This window comes from Calonectris borealis, chromosome 4 (genome assembly GCF_964195595.1).
Source record: "Calonectris borealis chromosome 4, bCalBor7.hap1.2, whole genome shotgun sequence".
Taxonomy (NCBI): Eukaryota; Metazoa; Chordata; class Aves; order Procellariiformes; family Procellariidae; genus Calonectris; species Calonectris borealis.
Window position 1 is genome coordinate 82,715,764 of NC_134315.1, and position 16,007 is coordinate 82,731,770.

Here is a 16,007-nt window from a genome sequence, read left to right on the forward strand (position 1 = left end):
TGTTATAACGCTGCATCATAACCTCCTGAGACCCAGGACGCACTTTTTTTGGTCATTTTGGATGATTTTTACGGCGGGTGTTGGTCTGCCTTGTGCTCTTGAAGGCACACGGTATGTGCTGTCTTTGGGAAGCTCGCGGGTGGAAAGATTTATTGTCCGCTGCCACGCTGGAGGTTTCGCCTTATCCCAGGGCTGTAAAGTTCTCCGCTGCAGTGCCACGAACGCGGGCAATTTGGTTAAAAATAACCTGCTGGAAACAAATGAGCAAATAAAACATCCAGGTGTATGCAAACGGTTCCTGGCAGGCGTCTTTTCTGGGTCCTGACATGGCAAACGGTGGGCAATCTTTACGAGTAGCTACAAAATTGTATTTTATATATCTATATTGCTCCCTTTTTCTTTGCTAAATGTATTTTTAGTTGGAGAGTTCGCTTCAGGGATGTGATGTTTTGAACCCTTTAATTTTCTCCATCACCTCAGGGTGAAATCCACAAGTCCGGCTGTTTTACCTAGCGGGGACTAAGGAAACCGTAACCGGCTTTGGCGTTCCCGGCGGAAGAACACCCGCACAGCCTGAGTAGGTCCTCAGCTATTCTCAGCTTTTCCATCTGACGTGAAAAAACCCCCCGCAGGGACTTCACGTATCTTACTCTGCTGAAAACCCTGGAAAAGTTTCCCGCCAATGATCTCCTAAGATCCCGGTCCTCGTTGCCTTGGCCAGGCACTGGGAACTCGAGCGTGCCCAGCACTCCAGACCTTAGCAATATAATAACCAGAGTTATTACATCATCATCACTATACATTACTATTACATTCCAGTATAGAGGAGACAGTAAAGCAAGTCAAACTGTGCAGAAGATCAAATGAAGAGCTGGGTATGCTGCAGTAGATAAGGAATGTTCCCAGGTCAGTCACAATTTAGGGTTGACCATGGGATAAATCTAGTACCAGACTGTAAGCAAATATGTTAATTTTTATTGTTAATTTTTATGTTAATAACATGCTGATCTTGTTACATCACGGTACACGCGCTCCATTTTCCATAACCCTTGTTTAAAATGGACAGAGCGTGTCCAGCGTCGGGGTCCTCCCTGGGTAGCCCACCTCGCAGCAAGCTCTCCCTTAACCAAGCTGTGCAGCGGCGATCGTCCGGGCCGGCCGCAGCCTTGGAGGAAGCACGGCCTCCGCGGATCCCTGCCACGGCTGGCACCGTGGCGCCAGCTGCAGAGAATGGGGCTGGTGTCTCAAGAGTCCCAGCAGAAGGAAAAAATGAAGAAAAATTCCCCCAAAACACTGCCGCGACTTTAAAGTCAGATCAGCGCCATCGTGCAAATCATTGAAAGCGCCGGCCTTGGATAAAAGCCTGAATCTGAATTGGGCACCAAAGCGTAGAAGCTGTCCCAGCCTGCTTCAACCCAAGGGGTGCCTCCCTCCTCCCCGTCGTTAAATTTCCTTCTCAGAGTGGGAGGTGCCCGTGCAGGAGACCACAACCACCCTGGCAGCGCAAAAGTTTCCCCGTTTCAGGATTTCAGTGGGACTTAAAATCACGCACATGCTTTGTGTTGGCCTCTTACAAGGTGAAAGTTGCACCCGATTTATTTCCGTTTGTACCGTAAGGTGTTTCAGTCACTTCGGGTGGAAGAGAGTGACCGTCTCCTGTCAACAGCGGCAGCGAGATGCCGTGTATCATAAACAGGCGTGCACGCAAATCCGAATGAAAATAGCAGCAGCCTCCCGAGTCACAAGTAGCGTAGAAAGGGCACGCAGAGACGGGGTCCGTGTCTGTCCTCTGGAGTTCTCCGGGCCACCTCTGCCGGGGGGTCCCCAACAGACCCCTAACGACATCGGGTCCCCACGCCGGCAGGAGCCCGGCTCTACCGCAAACCCAAGCCTGCCCGGGCTGGCTGTACGCCCGACCTCTCCCGGCCTCCTCAAGTGAAACCCCACAGGCGGTGAGAGGGGGCGGTGAGAGGGGGCGGCCCGCGGGCCGGCCCGCTCCCCGTTAGGCCCCTGCCGCCACCCGAGGGGGACGTGGCCCGGACTCCGCCTCGCCTCCCTCGCACCCCGCTTCACCCCAACCCGCCGCGGGGGAGGGATCCGCCATTGCAGCGGGGACCGGGGGCTGGCGGGGACCGGGGGCTGGCGGGGACCGGGGCGGCGCAGCCGGCGACCGCCTCAGAGGAGGCGGCGACCGTTACGGCGAGGGGCGGGGCCCTGAGGGGAAGGCGTGCCCGGAAGTGCGCGAGAGCCACGCGGGGTGGGTGTGGCCGGAAGTGCGCAGGACCGGGGGGCGAGGGGGGGGGCCGCCATTACGCGGAGCGGTGCAGGCCTCGCGTCCCGGTTGTTGCGCCGCCAGCCTTAGGCGGGCCCGGGCCTCGCGGGCTCCGAGAGCGGCGGGGCCCTGCCCGGCCCCCGGCCCGGCCCCACGCGGCGGGCAGCGCCGCCGCCATGGAGGAGAAGGGTTTCGCCAAGGAGCTGGACCAGTGGATCGAGCAGCTGAACGAGTGCCGGCAGCTGAGCGAGAGCCAGGTCCGCAGCCTCTGCGAGAAGGTGAGTGCGGAGCCCGGGGGGGCGGGCGGCGCCGGACTGGGCCCGGCTTCGCCTCGTCTCTAGGGCCCTGGTAGCAGGTGAGTCCCCGGCCGGCAGCGCTGCGAGCCGGAGTGGCTTGGCTCGGGGCTTGCGGTACCTCAGCCTCGCTGCTGGGGAGCTGCGGGCAAAGCCTACCGAAAATGGCAGCGGGAGCGAGTGGGGTGCTGTGGCGGGGAAGCAGGTTTGCTTCTCGCTTTGCCCGCTGTGAGACCGTGACGCTGCCTGTAGCATGGCTGAGATTGCGAGTCCTCTTGTATACAGCGGCAGTATATTTCTGGTGTCAAAAATGCCACAGTTATAGGACTTTTTTTTTTCCACACATAACTGCCCTCAATGGCATGGGTTTTATCTTTTGGCTTTGGGGTCAGCTGAACTGCGGAGGAGGCTGAGGGGTGGTGTGTGCAGGGAGGAATCTGTTCTGTCTTTCAGGAACCGCACGTTGCACTTCTGCCTTGCAACTCACAATGCGTAGCAGCTGCAAGCTAAAAAGTCAACCCTAAATCAATGAGGAGACCTTCTGATATCCGATGTGTAATCTAGGAAAGCAGAGGGGGATAAGAGATAAGCTTTAGTGCCGTCTAAACAGAGGCTTACAAGCTGCTGAGGGCGACTAGAATAGAACAAGAAACAGTTGGATAAAAGACACGGTCTGCTGTTTCGGACTGTTGTTTGGACAGTCCTTTGGCAAATTCCTGTTTGGACTTCTTCAGTGTAGACTGTCAAGAGCCTTTTTTGTTTTTCCATCACAAGACCAATCTTTAGACTTGTGTTGGATTTTGTCTGAGAAGTTAAATACCTGTGCGTGAGCACTCCCTAAATACTGCAATCTGTGACGAAGTTAGGGTTTTCTTTCGACTTGCAAGATGTGATAGTTCAAGAATTGAAGTGGTAACAAATGTAGTAACAAAGGTTATTCTTGCTATTTGCTTCTTATCCCAGTGACTAGCAGAGACCATTGCTGCGCATCAGGTGGTCCAGAGAAGCTCTCAGCTTCCTTTCCTGGATGGACTGATAATTATCAGGCGCAGAGGGTAGAGTAATTAGTTCAGTGTTCCCTTTAGCGTCATATGGCTGATAGTGAACTTGGCATTGTCATGTTATTATCTGTGTGTCTCGCTCAGCTCCCTGAAAAGTGGAACGTGTTTTCTGATGCCTGTTCATGGCAACACATTTTGGCCAGTGACTAAACAACTCAGTGCCAACTTCAGAAGACGCAGCTGTTACCTTCTATTGGATCCTCGGTAGACTACCGCAGTGATAAGATCTGAACAGTAGAGAGGGTCCGCAGCCTCGTAACGTGCCAGGGGTGCTCATCGGAAAGGTAGGAGCTGTTTGCTTGAATGCCACAGGCAGAGACTGTGCAGGACTCTGGGCTCTAGCTTCCTGGCAAATGCTTTCACCAGTGGTCGTGAGAGCTAGCTAGCCCCCACCCAGCCACTGGGTTTTTTCCCCCTTTCCTTTTTTTTATCTCATGCTGGGGTTCTCCGTTTGTTTAATGACTTTTTCTCCAGACCTCCGTCAGTTCCGAGGAAATGTGGTAAGAAGGACCGGTGCTGCAGCAGGGAGCGACAGCAGTGGCTTGAAGAGTAGATAGATCTTGAAGAGTGAGTAAGAGCTCCTTGTGGCTGTGCTGTCCCTTGTGTGAGGCCCAGCTAATAAGCCTGAAAGAATTTATTAGCGTGATCTGTGCCCTGCTCCAAGCACTGCTGGTTGGGAACTGCTGTTCTAACTAGCAAGCTGTTACGGAAAATCATTTCCCTTCTTCTCTGGCTGCATAGTTAATTAAGGAGCTGTGGCTGCTGTGTTTTGAGAAGCTGGAGGACAATGTCAGCAGATTGTGGCTGTACATCAGGGCTCGCACAGTATATAGGGAGAGTGGCGGCTCACTTCAGCGCACTGCGTTGCAGCTGAAGGTGGAGAGGGTGTTTGTCATCCAGATGACAGGTAGGAACCCTGAACCTGTGGTGCATGGCGTAAAACCAATATCATCTATCGCAGCACCTCGTTCTCCAAGGGTGCTGGTAACTGATTGAAATGATTTGGATATGAAGTAAATACTCTGCGATGCTCTTACTTGGCTTATTCTTAAGTTTTTGGGGAGTGGTTGTATCACCCAGCTGGTAGTGGAAAGGAGCTTACAAAAACTTTTGGGTGTGCAGGCTTGCTTTTGGTGTGAAGCAGCCCTGCCAGAAAGCTGGTTTAGTTTGTTTCCTTGAGATAATACTTGGAGGAACCCTTACCAACCTTGTCTCACTTCTTAGCACTCCCTTTTGTGTGACTGGTTTCTAAGAGGCCAAGCACAATAGTACCTCTTGCCTCAGGTTTTAATTTGTGGAGGAGTTCGGTAGTTAAAAAAAAACAAAAAAAAAGATTTAAATCAAAATGACAGGGCGGGGGGGAAACACCAAAGAAACAAATGCCAGACTCGCCTGTGTGGGTCATTCTTGTTTTTAATTGCTGGCATAATGGACAGTAATGAGGGAAAGATTGGACGTAGCTAGGGTTGATGAGGGTATGCCAAATTATTCTGCACTCGGAAAGTTTTTGAAATTTGCACCTGTAAAAATCACATTCTGTCTTCACCTGCCCAGTTACGACATCATTTTGGCAGCTAATCGGTCTTGTATTTTTCATGCAGTTAATCAAGATGTCATCTCAAGACACATGAGAACACTTGTTTCCCGTTCTGCTGGTCTTTAAAATGAAATCTAGCTAAAATCATGCAGACATTTAAAGGATAATAGAAGGACAAACAATTATGATCACTGCTGGAGCTTGTAGACACGAGAAGTGTTCCAGCATGTTGGGGAAATGTGCTTCGGATGTCTTGCATCACATACTACTACTCTTAACATCATGGTCTTAGACTCTTTTTATGGCAGAAGGTTGTTAAAACCTTTTTCCACTCTTATTAAATAGGCAGTGAAGATCTATAGAGTTCTGCCTTGGATTATGTCCGCACTTCATCGGAGGTGCCGTGGCAGCTTTCGGTGCTGGTGCTAGCTTTGAAATTGTTAACTTGGGTGCTGATAGCGCTGGCTGTATCGAACTGCCTTTGAACTGGCACAGGTTGTAACCTGTATTTTGGACAGCTAAAGTCAGGCGAAAAGGTCAAGAAGTTGGATTCATTTAATAGGAAGCGCTCCCAAGCTTGGACACACAAATCTCTGAAAGTTCAAGTCAGGTCAGCAATTGAATTCTGTTGCAGGTCAGGGAGTTGAGAGCCGTCCTACTTATCCCAGGGAAAAGGGTTTTTCACCAAGGTAATAAAATGGGATATGAAAGAAGGCAAGTAAAAGGCTGTCTCTTAAATTAAATACAGGCAAGCAACCATCCATAACCGTCTCTCTCTTTGTAGCTTCTTTTTTCTATCCTTATTCTTTGGATGTGTAAGAAGGGTTACAGTCTTGTTGCTGTGAGCAGCTTGAGAGCTCTGTGTTGTGAAGTGGTGGGAGGAGAAGGATTCTAATCGCTAATGAAGACTTGCATTTCTTGTATGGTTATTGAATGGTAATTGTAAACTGATTCTTCAAACCAAGCAGCAGGAGCCAGTTGATGCTGTAGGGAGTATTGCTGTTCCTGGCACGTACCTATGATGCTTCTGCCCTCCAAGATCATTTCACCTAAGAATAATAACAGCAGAATGAGTTAGCAAGCTCTTCTGCACTAATTGGTGAAATTAGTACGAGTGATGGAGCCAAGTAGCATCCTGGATGCTGTTCAAACCATGAAATTCCAAGTGTTGTGTTGAGTCGTGGCCAGGAATATTTCATCTCTCCAGCGATGACACTGATCCCGGGGAACGCTGGCGCAGGTACCTCGAGGAGCACGTGTGCACCTTGACGGTCCCTGTCACTCTTGAGGTTGCAGAGGGTGTCCTCTGCTGCCTTATTGCTGAAGGGCAGGACAGCTCCCTTCCTCCGGCTTCCATCTCATTTGGGGAGAATCTAGCTGGTTCTTGTTCAGCCCAAGCTCCTTGAGATTTTAATATCCTCAGCACACTTGTTGACATCGTAGTTTCGTCTGTTGCAGCTGATGGAATGACGGTTCGGTTGAATTTTGATCAGAAACTCCATGGCTGGCTTCTCTGATCCTGAAGGAAGACCCTCTACGGGCCAAACTGAGCTCGTGGTGCAGTAAATGAATCTTCCAGAAGGAGTTGAGTTTCTGTGCTCTCAAAGGGTCTTGTGTGCGAAGCAGGTGCTTGGGGTCTTTGGTTTTCTCTAGAGAAAGCACAGTGCTGAAAATCTGCCTCCTGGTTGGATCGTAATCCCCTCACCCATGGAATCGACCTACACAATTATCGTAGACAAATGTGAACAGCCTAATAGTCGATGTGGATTTGATTAAGTCTCTCACAGAGGGATTAGTCTCCTGGTGATCCCCACGGTGGTCTCAAAGCCCGTGTAGCAGCTCAGGTTTCGGAGCGGCACATTAGTGGGTTGTGTTCAAGCCCCGAGATCGCTCGGTTCCCTCTTGCGAGGACAACACAGTAAATTATCGGGACGTGCATTCTCCAGCCTCCCTCCGCGCGGATTGAGGACTGGACAGCAGACAAGCTTGTGTTCCAGTCTACAAAGGTGGTCTACAGAATCTAAAACTGGGAAAGAGAGGGGAGTTGAGGTGATGGGCAAGCTCACAGCCAACAAACAGTCTACTCTTCAAAGTAATTTTGAGCACAGACATGGTAAATGTTGTGCTTAATGTAGGTTTATTTAATAAAAATACCTAAAAGCTGCTGCTTTTTATTCTGACCTGGATGTTGTTTTCATCCAAAACAATTGGGACACATGCTTAGGAAGCCGATAACGTTAGTCACTGTTTTCTAAAACAAAGGCAGCTAAAATATGACTTTTAAGTCATAGTTATTTGACAGCCGTCTTCAGTGAGTAAATGATGATAATGCAGGGCAGCTTACTTGCATCAGAGTTTTTTTATCCTTGTTTTGTAATGCTGCTTTTGTTATTTTAAGTCATTTGACTTTACCATTAGCTCTGCACAGTGGAATATGCAAGCAGGGCGCGCTGGTTAGTTGCTGCTTTTCTGGGGTGTTTTTAATGATGCTTAAGATATTAAAGGTCTTGTTCTGCATTAGAAAGTCACATGAGGGCAAACTTCTGTGGCCAGCTGAGCTCAGTTCCCAAGCCTGATTTGAACCAGCTCTGCAGTGTTAAAATGACAGACTTAATTTATTCATGTGCATATATGTTGGTCTACATAGTAAGCTAAAATAGGCTACACAGTAACAGCTGGTTAAGGCAGCTTAAGAAACTGCTGCTCTTCGGCTGCTAGCTCCTCCTTTCTCATGAGAGGAAATTTCTCCATTCTCCTAATACCAAAGTTTCAGGGTTCGGGCTGGCCCACCTTCTGAGGATGCATTTAACGTGAGTATGTTTGCCCTGTTACTGTGCAAAAGGAGCTCATCTCTGTCGCCTGTGCTGCTTTACCTGTACATGTTCTCAGGATGGGTGCATGGGGTTTTCTGGGCCGATCAGAGAGGTGGAGATGTGGTTGAGTCACTGGTAAGGATGTATGGTAACTGTACAGTGTCCTGCATCTTTTCCCCGGAGGCTTGAAGTAAGTGTTGTTCTTTTTACGCATCTGGGAAGGGAGCAGTCGCGTGATACGAAAAGGCAGAAAATACCTCGCACCATTTGCGGTGAAGTTAGCTCCAGCTTAGAACAAACCCCTGCCTGTTGCTTTTGCAAGTCAGAACACACTCAGCAGCTGCTTTGGGGTTGTGTTTTATATTTGTCTCTCCCAGAGGGTTGAAGCTCTCAAAAGGTGCTATAGGTGCTTTTAAAGACAGTTGACCAGAATTTGAGTACTGCTATTGCACTCAAAGATGCAACACGTTCAGCAGTTTCCAGTCAGTTTAGGACTGCAAGGTAGACCACACGTCATCGAGTCCATGTGCAAGACGTGTCTTTGAAGATCAGGGTCACATCCCTCGGGTTATGTACCGTGCAAGGGGCACGCTGGATGCTGTCCGAGCCCTTGACTGCTTGGATTTTAGTTATTCTTCCAAAGTAGGCACTTTCCTTAAAAGAGGCAGGGCAACTAACGTTTGAATATGAACCCAGGCGTCCTTGGGGAGCCCACTGAGGGTGTCTTCGGTAAGCAGCTTCTTCCTGGTAGCAGCAGGTGGGAGCTACATCATCCTGAGCAAAGGGACTTGGCGATGGGTAGCCATATCATCGCCTGCTGGTGGCTGTTCAGCTTTGGTGATCTTTCATCCCTTGTGTCCAAATTGGACCGAGCCTATGTGTGGGTGTTCTCTGTGCCTCAGATGGGCCTGGAGTGCTGATCTGCATCAGTAGATGAGCTGGAGGCAGCAAAATAAACATGATATCTGATAATGATAATAAGGTAATGCAGATAGGCTACATTACATGACTGTAATTAGCAGAGGAACTGCTGGGTGTAGAGGAAGAGATGACTAAATTCAGGGATGCCATCCCTCCATCTGTGGTCATTTTGTTGCCAGCTGGGTACAGCCAGGGAAGCTGATTGTGGCTCCATATGTTTAAATTGCCTCTGACTTTGCTTTTCAGTTGCATGTGACCTGCCTTTATAAGTTGTTTAACTGTTGTGCTTGGAAGAGGATGGGAAATCTGGCAGGCAAAAAGTGCCCTGGGCGAGAGAAGTGCCTCTTGCATATGCAGTGATGTTCCGTGCCCGTTAGTAAAGTGAAGCTTAGGAATACTTGTTTCCCTTGGTAGCGCAAGCAAGAAGAAATAATCTGCCCTCTGCAAGGGAAATGGAATTCGTAGTTCCCACGTGTTCTGGGAACGTGCGGAGAAGGTTACCTTTCCTGACATACGGCTCCAGTCGTGTCGTACTCACCGCAATGGAATCCGAAAGCGCAGTACCTCCGGAGAGCTGGGGCAGCCCCATCAACGCCCGGCGCTGGCGCTCGCGTTGGTTATTGTTTGGCAGAGTAACGCAGCTCAGCTCATCTGGTGCCGTAGTGGTTGCCCAGCGTTTCTGCCAGATGAGCCGCTTTATCATGTGCAGCCTTTCTTAACATCGTCTCTGCTCAGCCATCACACGATGAGCTGGCTTTGTCGATACGGAACGAACACGCTGTTCGTAGTGCTGTTGCCATGGCACGGACCCGCTGCTGCAAAATCCTGGTCTTGGGAGAGCACTTGAGGTTTATGGGTGCGCAGCAACGGGGGGAAGCCTGAGGGATCCCAGAGGAGGAAGGCAGCGAGGAGTAGCTGTCGGTGCTGGCAGAAGAGTTGTTCCAGCCTGCTGCTGTGTTGCCAGCGAAGGTGGCAATGCGAATGGTTCCACATGGCTGCGTGGGATTGAGAGCAATCCGTTGAGCAACGGAGATGGTAGTTAGACTAAAATGTGGCAGGAAGGGAGTCTGTGTGTAAGCGCAAGTCAGATGACTTCTATCAGCAGTCTAGGAGGTCGTAGTTACCCTACCAGTGTAAGTATCAAATAATGTCTAGCTTTATGTGTGCTTTTGCAAATCGAGTCGTTCAAAAAACGGTGGTAAGTTGCCTGAGTGGTGTGCACTATCTCCTCTGGTATTTCTACCCTCAGAGCAGACAGCAAGAGCATTGACTAATCTCTGTGAGTTTTGCACGGAACTCTGGCTGACAGAACGTGGGACGGGCTGCAATACGGAGGGGACAGCTGTGGTTCTTGAGGTAAAAGCTTCTAGGTGTCGTGAAACTGAATAGCACTTGACTTCGGCAGTCAGATTGGAGCGCTGCCGTAGTTCACATAGCTGAGATGAAGAGACCTGGGTTGTGTTGAACACATAGATGGGGAAATCTGTCAAAATCTGTATGTCAAAAAAAAAAATCAGTTGTGCTTAAGATGGTAACGTCTGCCCGTGATGCCAGTGAAGCTTGCTGGAATTAGTGCTTCATCTTGTCTGCACTTCAGAAACGTTTGGAAGAAGCCCAGGATTCGTGGGTGAACCCCAGTTGTGATGGAAGTCGTATATCCAGTGCAAGCCTTGAAGTTCACGCTGCGTCATTTCAGGGGAGGCTGGGAATTAACTTGTTTAGTTAGTTACTTGGAGTTTTCTTGTCAGTGCTTCTGGTACAATAGAATCTTAATGACTTGGCCTCACAGTAGTAAACCTGCTTGGTTTTGCGCACAGGGATTTGTAAAATGCACTTTGTCTTTGCTTACCCAACAAAGTGTTTTTCCAGTGGTCAGCTTGAGCTACTGGAGTGAAATCGGGTTTCCAGCGCGAATGCAGTGGACTAACACCTGCACCTGCTTATGGAGGAGCTTCCTACCTAAATGCCCTAAATGTGTTTTTCTTGCTAGGCTAAAGAAATTCTTACAAAAGAATCGAATGTGCAAGAGGTACGTTGCCCCGTCACCGTCTGTGGGGATGTCCACGGTCAATTCCACGACCTTATGGAACTCTTTAGAATTGGTGGGAAATCGCCAGACACAAATTACCTGTTCATGGGAGACTACGTGGACAGAGGCTATTACTCGGTGGAAACGGTGACTCTTCTAGTAGCCTTGAAGGTATGGTTTGATAGCTTTTCTACAGTAGCCTTGGGCAAAACCACGCTTTTGGGGATTTTTGAAAGAATTGTTCCTCCCATTGACGCCACCGTTGGCTTGAGACGGATGTAAATGGAAAAGCGTTAATGGACACGTGCTATTCTATAACAGAGCTGAATGCTTGACTGCTGTTTGAAATATTCTGTTACTATTTCTTTACATATCGATGATAGAATTCCTGTGTTAAAGAAGAGTTTTCTTTGTCAATAGGTGCGTTACCCAGAACGCATTACAATACTGAGGGGCAATCACGAAAGCAGACAAATTACACAAGTGTATGGCTTTTATGACGAATGTCTGCGAAAGTATGGCAACGCCAACGTCTGGAAGTATTTCACAGATCTGTTTGATTATCTTCCGCTTACAGCTCTAGTAGATGGCCAGGTAAGCCTTGAATAAGGAAATACTCCATTTGATAGAATTACGCAGTCTGTATTGTCTGACTTTTACATGGGCGGTCTCAAACAAGCTCCCTTAATTTGTGATCCGAGTTTTTTTAAGGTCCATGTGGTTATTGGGGGTTTGGGGAAGAATTTAGTGAGGTGTTAATACAACTTGATGGTGCCAGAAGGCTGTTGATTCCGCTGCCGAAGGAATGGCAGAGTATTGCATATGTGGTTCATTTTAAATGACCGTTCAACAAGTGGGGATCCCCTGGTGATACAAGAGATGTGAACTGAGTTGTGGCTGTGAGGCAAGACATTCTTAAAACGGAAGGCATGGTATCTTCGCTGTTGCTCTGATCTCTGTATGCAAGGTGCAGCCTTTTAATTTTGTTTCCTTCTGCGGGCATTATATTTGGTTTCTCTGCTGCGAGGGTGAGACAGCTGTTACTGTAAAAGTATGATAACAGAGTTAAGAAGGGCTATTTCTGAGATCAGTCTTCCCGTAACAATATGCACTGAACGGATTGCTCTTTTTTTTCCGAAACAGATATTTTGTCTCCACGGTGGCCTCTCTCCATCCATAGATACACTGGATCATATCAGGGCTCTGGACCGCCTGCAGGAAGTTCCACACGAGGTAACGGGAAAGGAAACGCATCATAAACTTAGATGTCTGTTGGTGGAAAATGCAAATGTAGCCTCACATTGAAATCCATCCAAACAGTGACACACACGGTTACACAGCGGATTATTGCCTTTCGAAGAGCTAGAGCAGATGAACATACATCTGGGCAAAACGCACACAAGTCAATATGCTTTGATTACAGCAATCTACAAAAGGAGAGCTGTGGGGTTTTCACAGCTGTTTTTTTCACAGAACCACAGGGTTTTTTGACTGTCATGCTGACTCAGAGAGTAGTATTTGGCAGGGGCGGGTGTTTACTACCTTCAGCCTCATCGCAGACTTGCTTGTGAACAACCACCACGTGAAGCCATGTTGCGTCACCATCCTTCCTCCCCAGCCAATCCTTTCTTCTGTGGTGTTTCACCTTGTTCACGGCTTTCTGGGGGCCTGAGACCAGGACTGAAGAAACCACCTTCTGAGCTCCCAGGGTCGCAAATGGCTCTTCTGTGTTGGAGTGGTTGGGGCTTACAAATGGACTTGAATGTTCCCTGATTAAAATGAACTGCTTGTCCTGCAACGTCTGTGCTATAACAGCAAGAACAATGCAGCAAGGTCTGCCCGAGCCTTCCAAAAACCTGAAATAAGCTGTGTAAATTACTCTCAGAATCGGGGGGGCTACTGGTGGGACATCGACCTGTAGTTAGATGTAATGATTTTATTGTTGCCCTGGGGTTTTCCCAGTCCTGTGCTGCATATTTGTGTGCTGAAGCTTCCTTTGCGACAGTTAGAAGAGGTACACCAGGATATTTTTGAATATGTCAAGTCCAACAATAAACTGGTTAGGAGAGGAAATTAAATGATGAATGGCCTGCCAGAAGGGCTGCTGAAGGCTTTACATCCATCTCTGGAACAGTTAGTGCATAGCCTCCTGTGGGTTGTTTCCCTTGCTTTATTAATTGCAACCTGGCTGGCACCAACGAACCCATTGTGTATCCTTGGATGTGCATCCTTTCTCATGTGGCTTTTTTTATTATATTGTGAGGGTCAGGAGTAAGAGTATGGATCTGCTCTCCATGTCCTTGTATCTCTGACGAGTTGAAGTGAAACGGTAGACGGTGTGCGTGGAAGGGGAGGTGGGAACAGTTTTCTGGTTCCGTGGCCGCCTCTCTCAGGCAGCTGTGTATGTATTCATTTCTTCGGGGGGGATGCTGACTGATACAGTGAGTAACTAGCCGATATTAGGTGTTTTAAATAAACTCGTGTGCCTTGTGCAGAGAAGGACATGCTGGCAGTCTTTTTACTGGAAATAAAATGTATTTTAAACGTGGCTTTTTATAACTGTCTTGCTACCCATCTAATGAAGAACACTTAATCTTTTTTCAAGGGTCCTATGTGTGATCTGCTATGGTCGGATCCGGATGATCGTGGCGGCTGGGGTATATCTCCACGTGGTGCTGGCTACACGTTTGGACAAGATATTTCCGAAACATTTAACCATGCCAATGGTCTCACACTGGTCTCCCGTGCTCACCAACTTGTCATGGAGGTAGGGCAAGCGCTCTGCTAGATGGGGCTAACAAAACAGAGACGCGAATTCTTGTCTCCTCTGTGAGACCTCCCGCTGATGGGTTTGCATAAGCTGAGACCTAAATGTTACGCAGGTAAATACCAAAGAGGGACTTAAATCGCGTGAAAACAACAAGCGACACAAAATGATGCGCTTTGACCTGCGATGTAAATAAGGGGATGTTCTGCCTGTCACAGCCCATTTGTGGAAGTAATAATCTCCTTACATGCTCTCTGCTCTACTTAGACTGCTGCTGCATGAAGCAGGCTGTCCTATAATACTCGGCAGTCAGATGTGACAGGGATTAAGCCATAGGTTTGGCTGTTGATCGGCTATACTTGTATGTCTGGCTGGAAAAATGCCAGGTGGGTCAATGGAGCAGATGTATTTTTAAAATCTAGTTCAAGCAGATCCCTTAAGTAGTACTGTGTGTCAGAAGTAGCTCACATCCGGCAGGCCAGTTGTCGTTTGTGGTGAATGAAAGCAGAAGGCATACCTAAAAATCTCAAGGCTTTTTTGTGGTACAATCCGTAATTTGTGTACAAAATGGATAAACACACGAGTGACGAATGGCCGATCTCTCTGTAGATTAGTTGAAGCTGTTTTTGCTAGGTAACTACCGCTTGCTCTTGCGGTAGAGTACGTCTTTTAAAATGAAATGAAGTCAGTTGGAAATACTTATGAGAAGTCTGCAGTTTTACAAGTGCCTTGGATCTTTTCAGGCCGTAAAAGGAACTTCAGACGGGCTGAGGTTTGAGATTTAACAGAGACCTTCCTTTTTTTCTCTTTTTCTGGCAGGGTTATAATTGGTGCCACGACCGAAATGTGGTTACCATTTTCAGTGCGCCCAATTACTGTTACCGTTGTGGGAACCAGGCTGCTATCATGGAACTAGATGACACTTTAAAATATTCCTTGTGAGTAACCTGGCTCGGGCTGTTCTCTCGTGCCAACCGTTCTGTATTGTGAGGAATGTCTGGTCCTTTCCAAAGGGGTTCTTCTGTGAAAAGCCAGCTCAAACCACTCTGGAATTTATGTTGTGTGCTCTACCTACAAGAGGATCTAAAAATAAGTAGTGAGTTAAGCTCTTAAAAGCTTCTCTTGGGTACTGCATTATCTCCTCTTCCTGGCTCTCTGGAGAGTTGGAGCTTGTGCTTTTTCTTAATCCCTCTATTGCCCCAGCTGGATGAGAGAGTAAAGACAGATTGATTTATGTATTTATTTTTATTTTTGGTAGCACTAGGCTTTGTAAAGAGGGATGAGAGAGTCTGAATTTTGCGTTCAGCAGAGCTCATGTGAAAGTAGCGATGGGCTGCTGAAGTGCTGACTGCTGGGCGGTGTTCGCTCCGTAAGCAGCATTTCGACCAGCTGATGAGTTTTACCTCCCACGGATGCTTGTTTTGGGACCCGGAACGTTTTATGTGGAAGCAGCTGGGATGAGTAAAGCAATAGCAGCGGGAGAGCAAGTCTGGTATTTATTGTGGCGTTGGAAAATACCTTGTGGAGGAGGGAAAATGATCCCTTTTTCTTTCCTGCAGCCTCCAGTTTGACCCAGCACCTCGTCGTGGAGAGCCTCATGTTACCCGTCGTACCCCAGACTACTTCCTATAAACCTCTCCTAACCTTTGTAGAAGGAAGTACGCCTGGCATTTTAAAGAGCAACAATATTTACACGTTTCTGTAAGAAATCGGGGTTCGTCTCAACTTAAAATCCCCATCATGGACCAAAATGTGCCATACAGAGGACGAAGAGCGTTTAGCACAACTTGAGACTGAATTCCTTACAACACTATATATATCCTATACCCGTCAGTCCGACAGTCAGTTTGCCTGCTGTATTTGTAGTCATTGTTTTTCTTCTGGACTGTTCAGAGAGGAAAAGATAACTCTAATAACACTTCCATCTCCTTTCTTGCTTCTTTGTAAATTTTTAGTTCTAGTGGTTACCTGGCATGAATTAGAGTTTATTTTCCAGGGAAATGCACACTAACTTCTTCCCCCATCACTCTTTTATTTTATTGAAAGACCGATCGACTTAACTGGAGAAAGGAAGCAATTCCTGCTTGGGAGTACGTTGTCATAACAGGGATAAAAGCGTTCCCCTTTTTAGCTCGATGCCTGTTCTGTGTTGATCCTGCCCGTTTGGTTTGGTTTGGTTTCTTTTCGTTATTTTCCCTCTCCCCTCTGTATATTTGTCCTGGAAGTGCTTGCAATCCTCCTGGCTGTACCTAAACCAATAAACTTGCCGTTGTCAGCCCCCAGCCGTGGTGCAGTGCTCCCGGGGGCGGGCGTG

General features: G+C 48.1%; 1 protein-coding gene across 1 annotated transcript; it reads left to right on the plus strand.

Annotated features, from left to right (window-relative positions):
- Positions 1-2,279: 2,279 nt before the first annotated feature.
- On the plus strand, positions 2,280-15,975 carry PPP2CB (protein phosphatase 2 catalytic subunit beta). Its single transcript, XM_075150358.1, has 7 exons — positions 2,280-2,550; positions 10,888-11,097; positions 11,347-11,520; positions 12,070-12,159; positions 13,532-13,693; positions 14,513-14,631; positions 15,253-15,975. The coding sequence occupies exons 1-7, from the start codon at positions 2,449-2,451 to the stop codon at positions 15,323-15,325; spliced, it is 930 nt and encodes a 309-aa protein (XP_075006459.1). The 5' UTR covers positions 2,280-2,448; the 3' UTR covers positions 15,326-15,975.
- Positions 15,976-16,007: the final 32 nt, after the last annotated feature.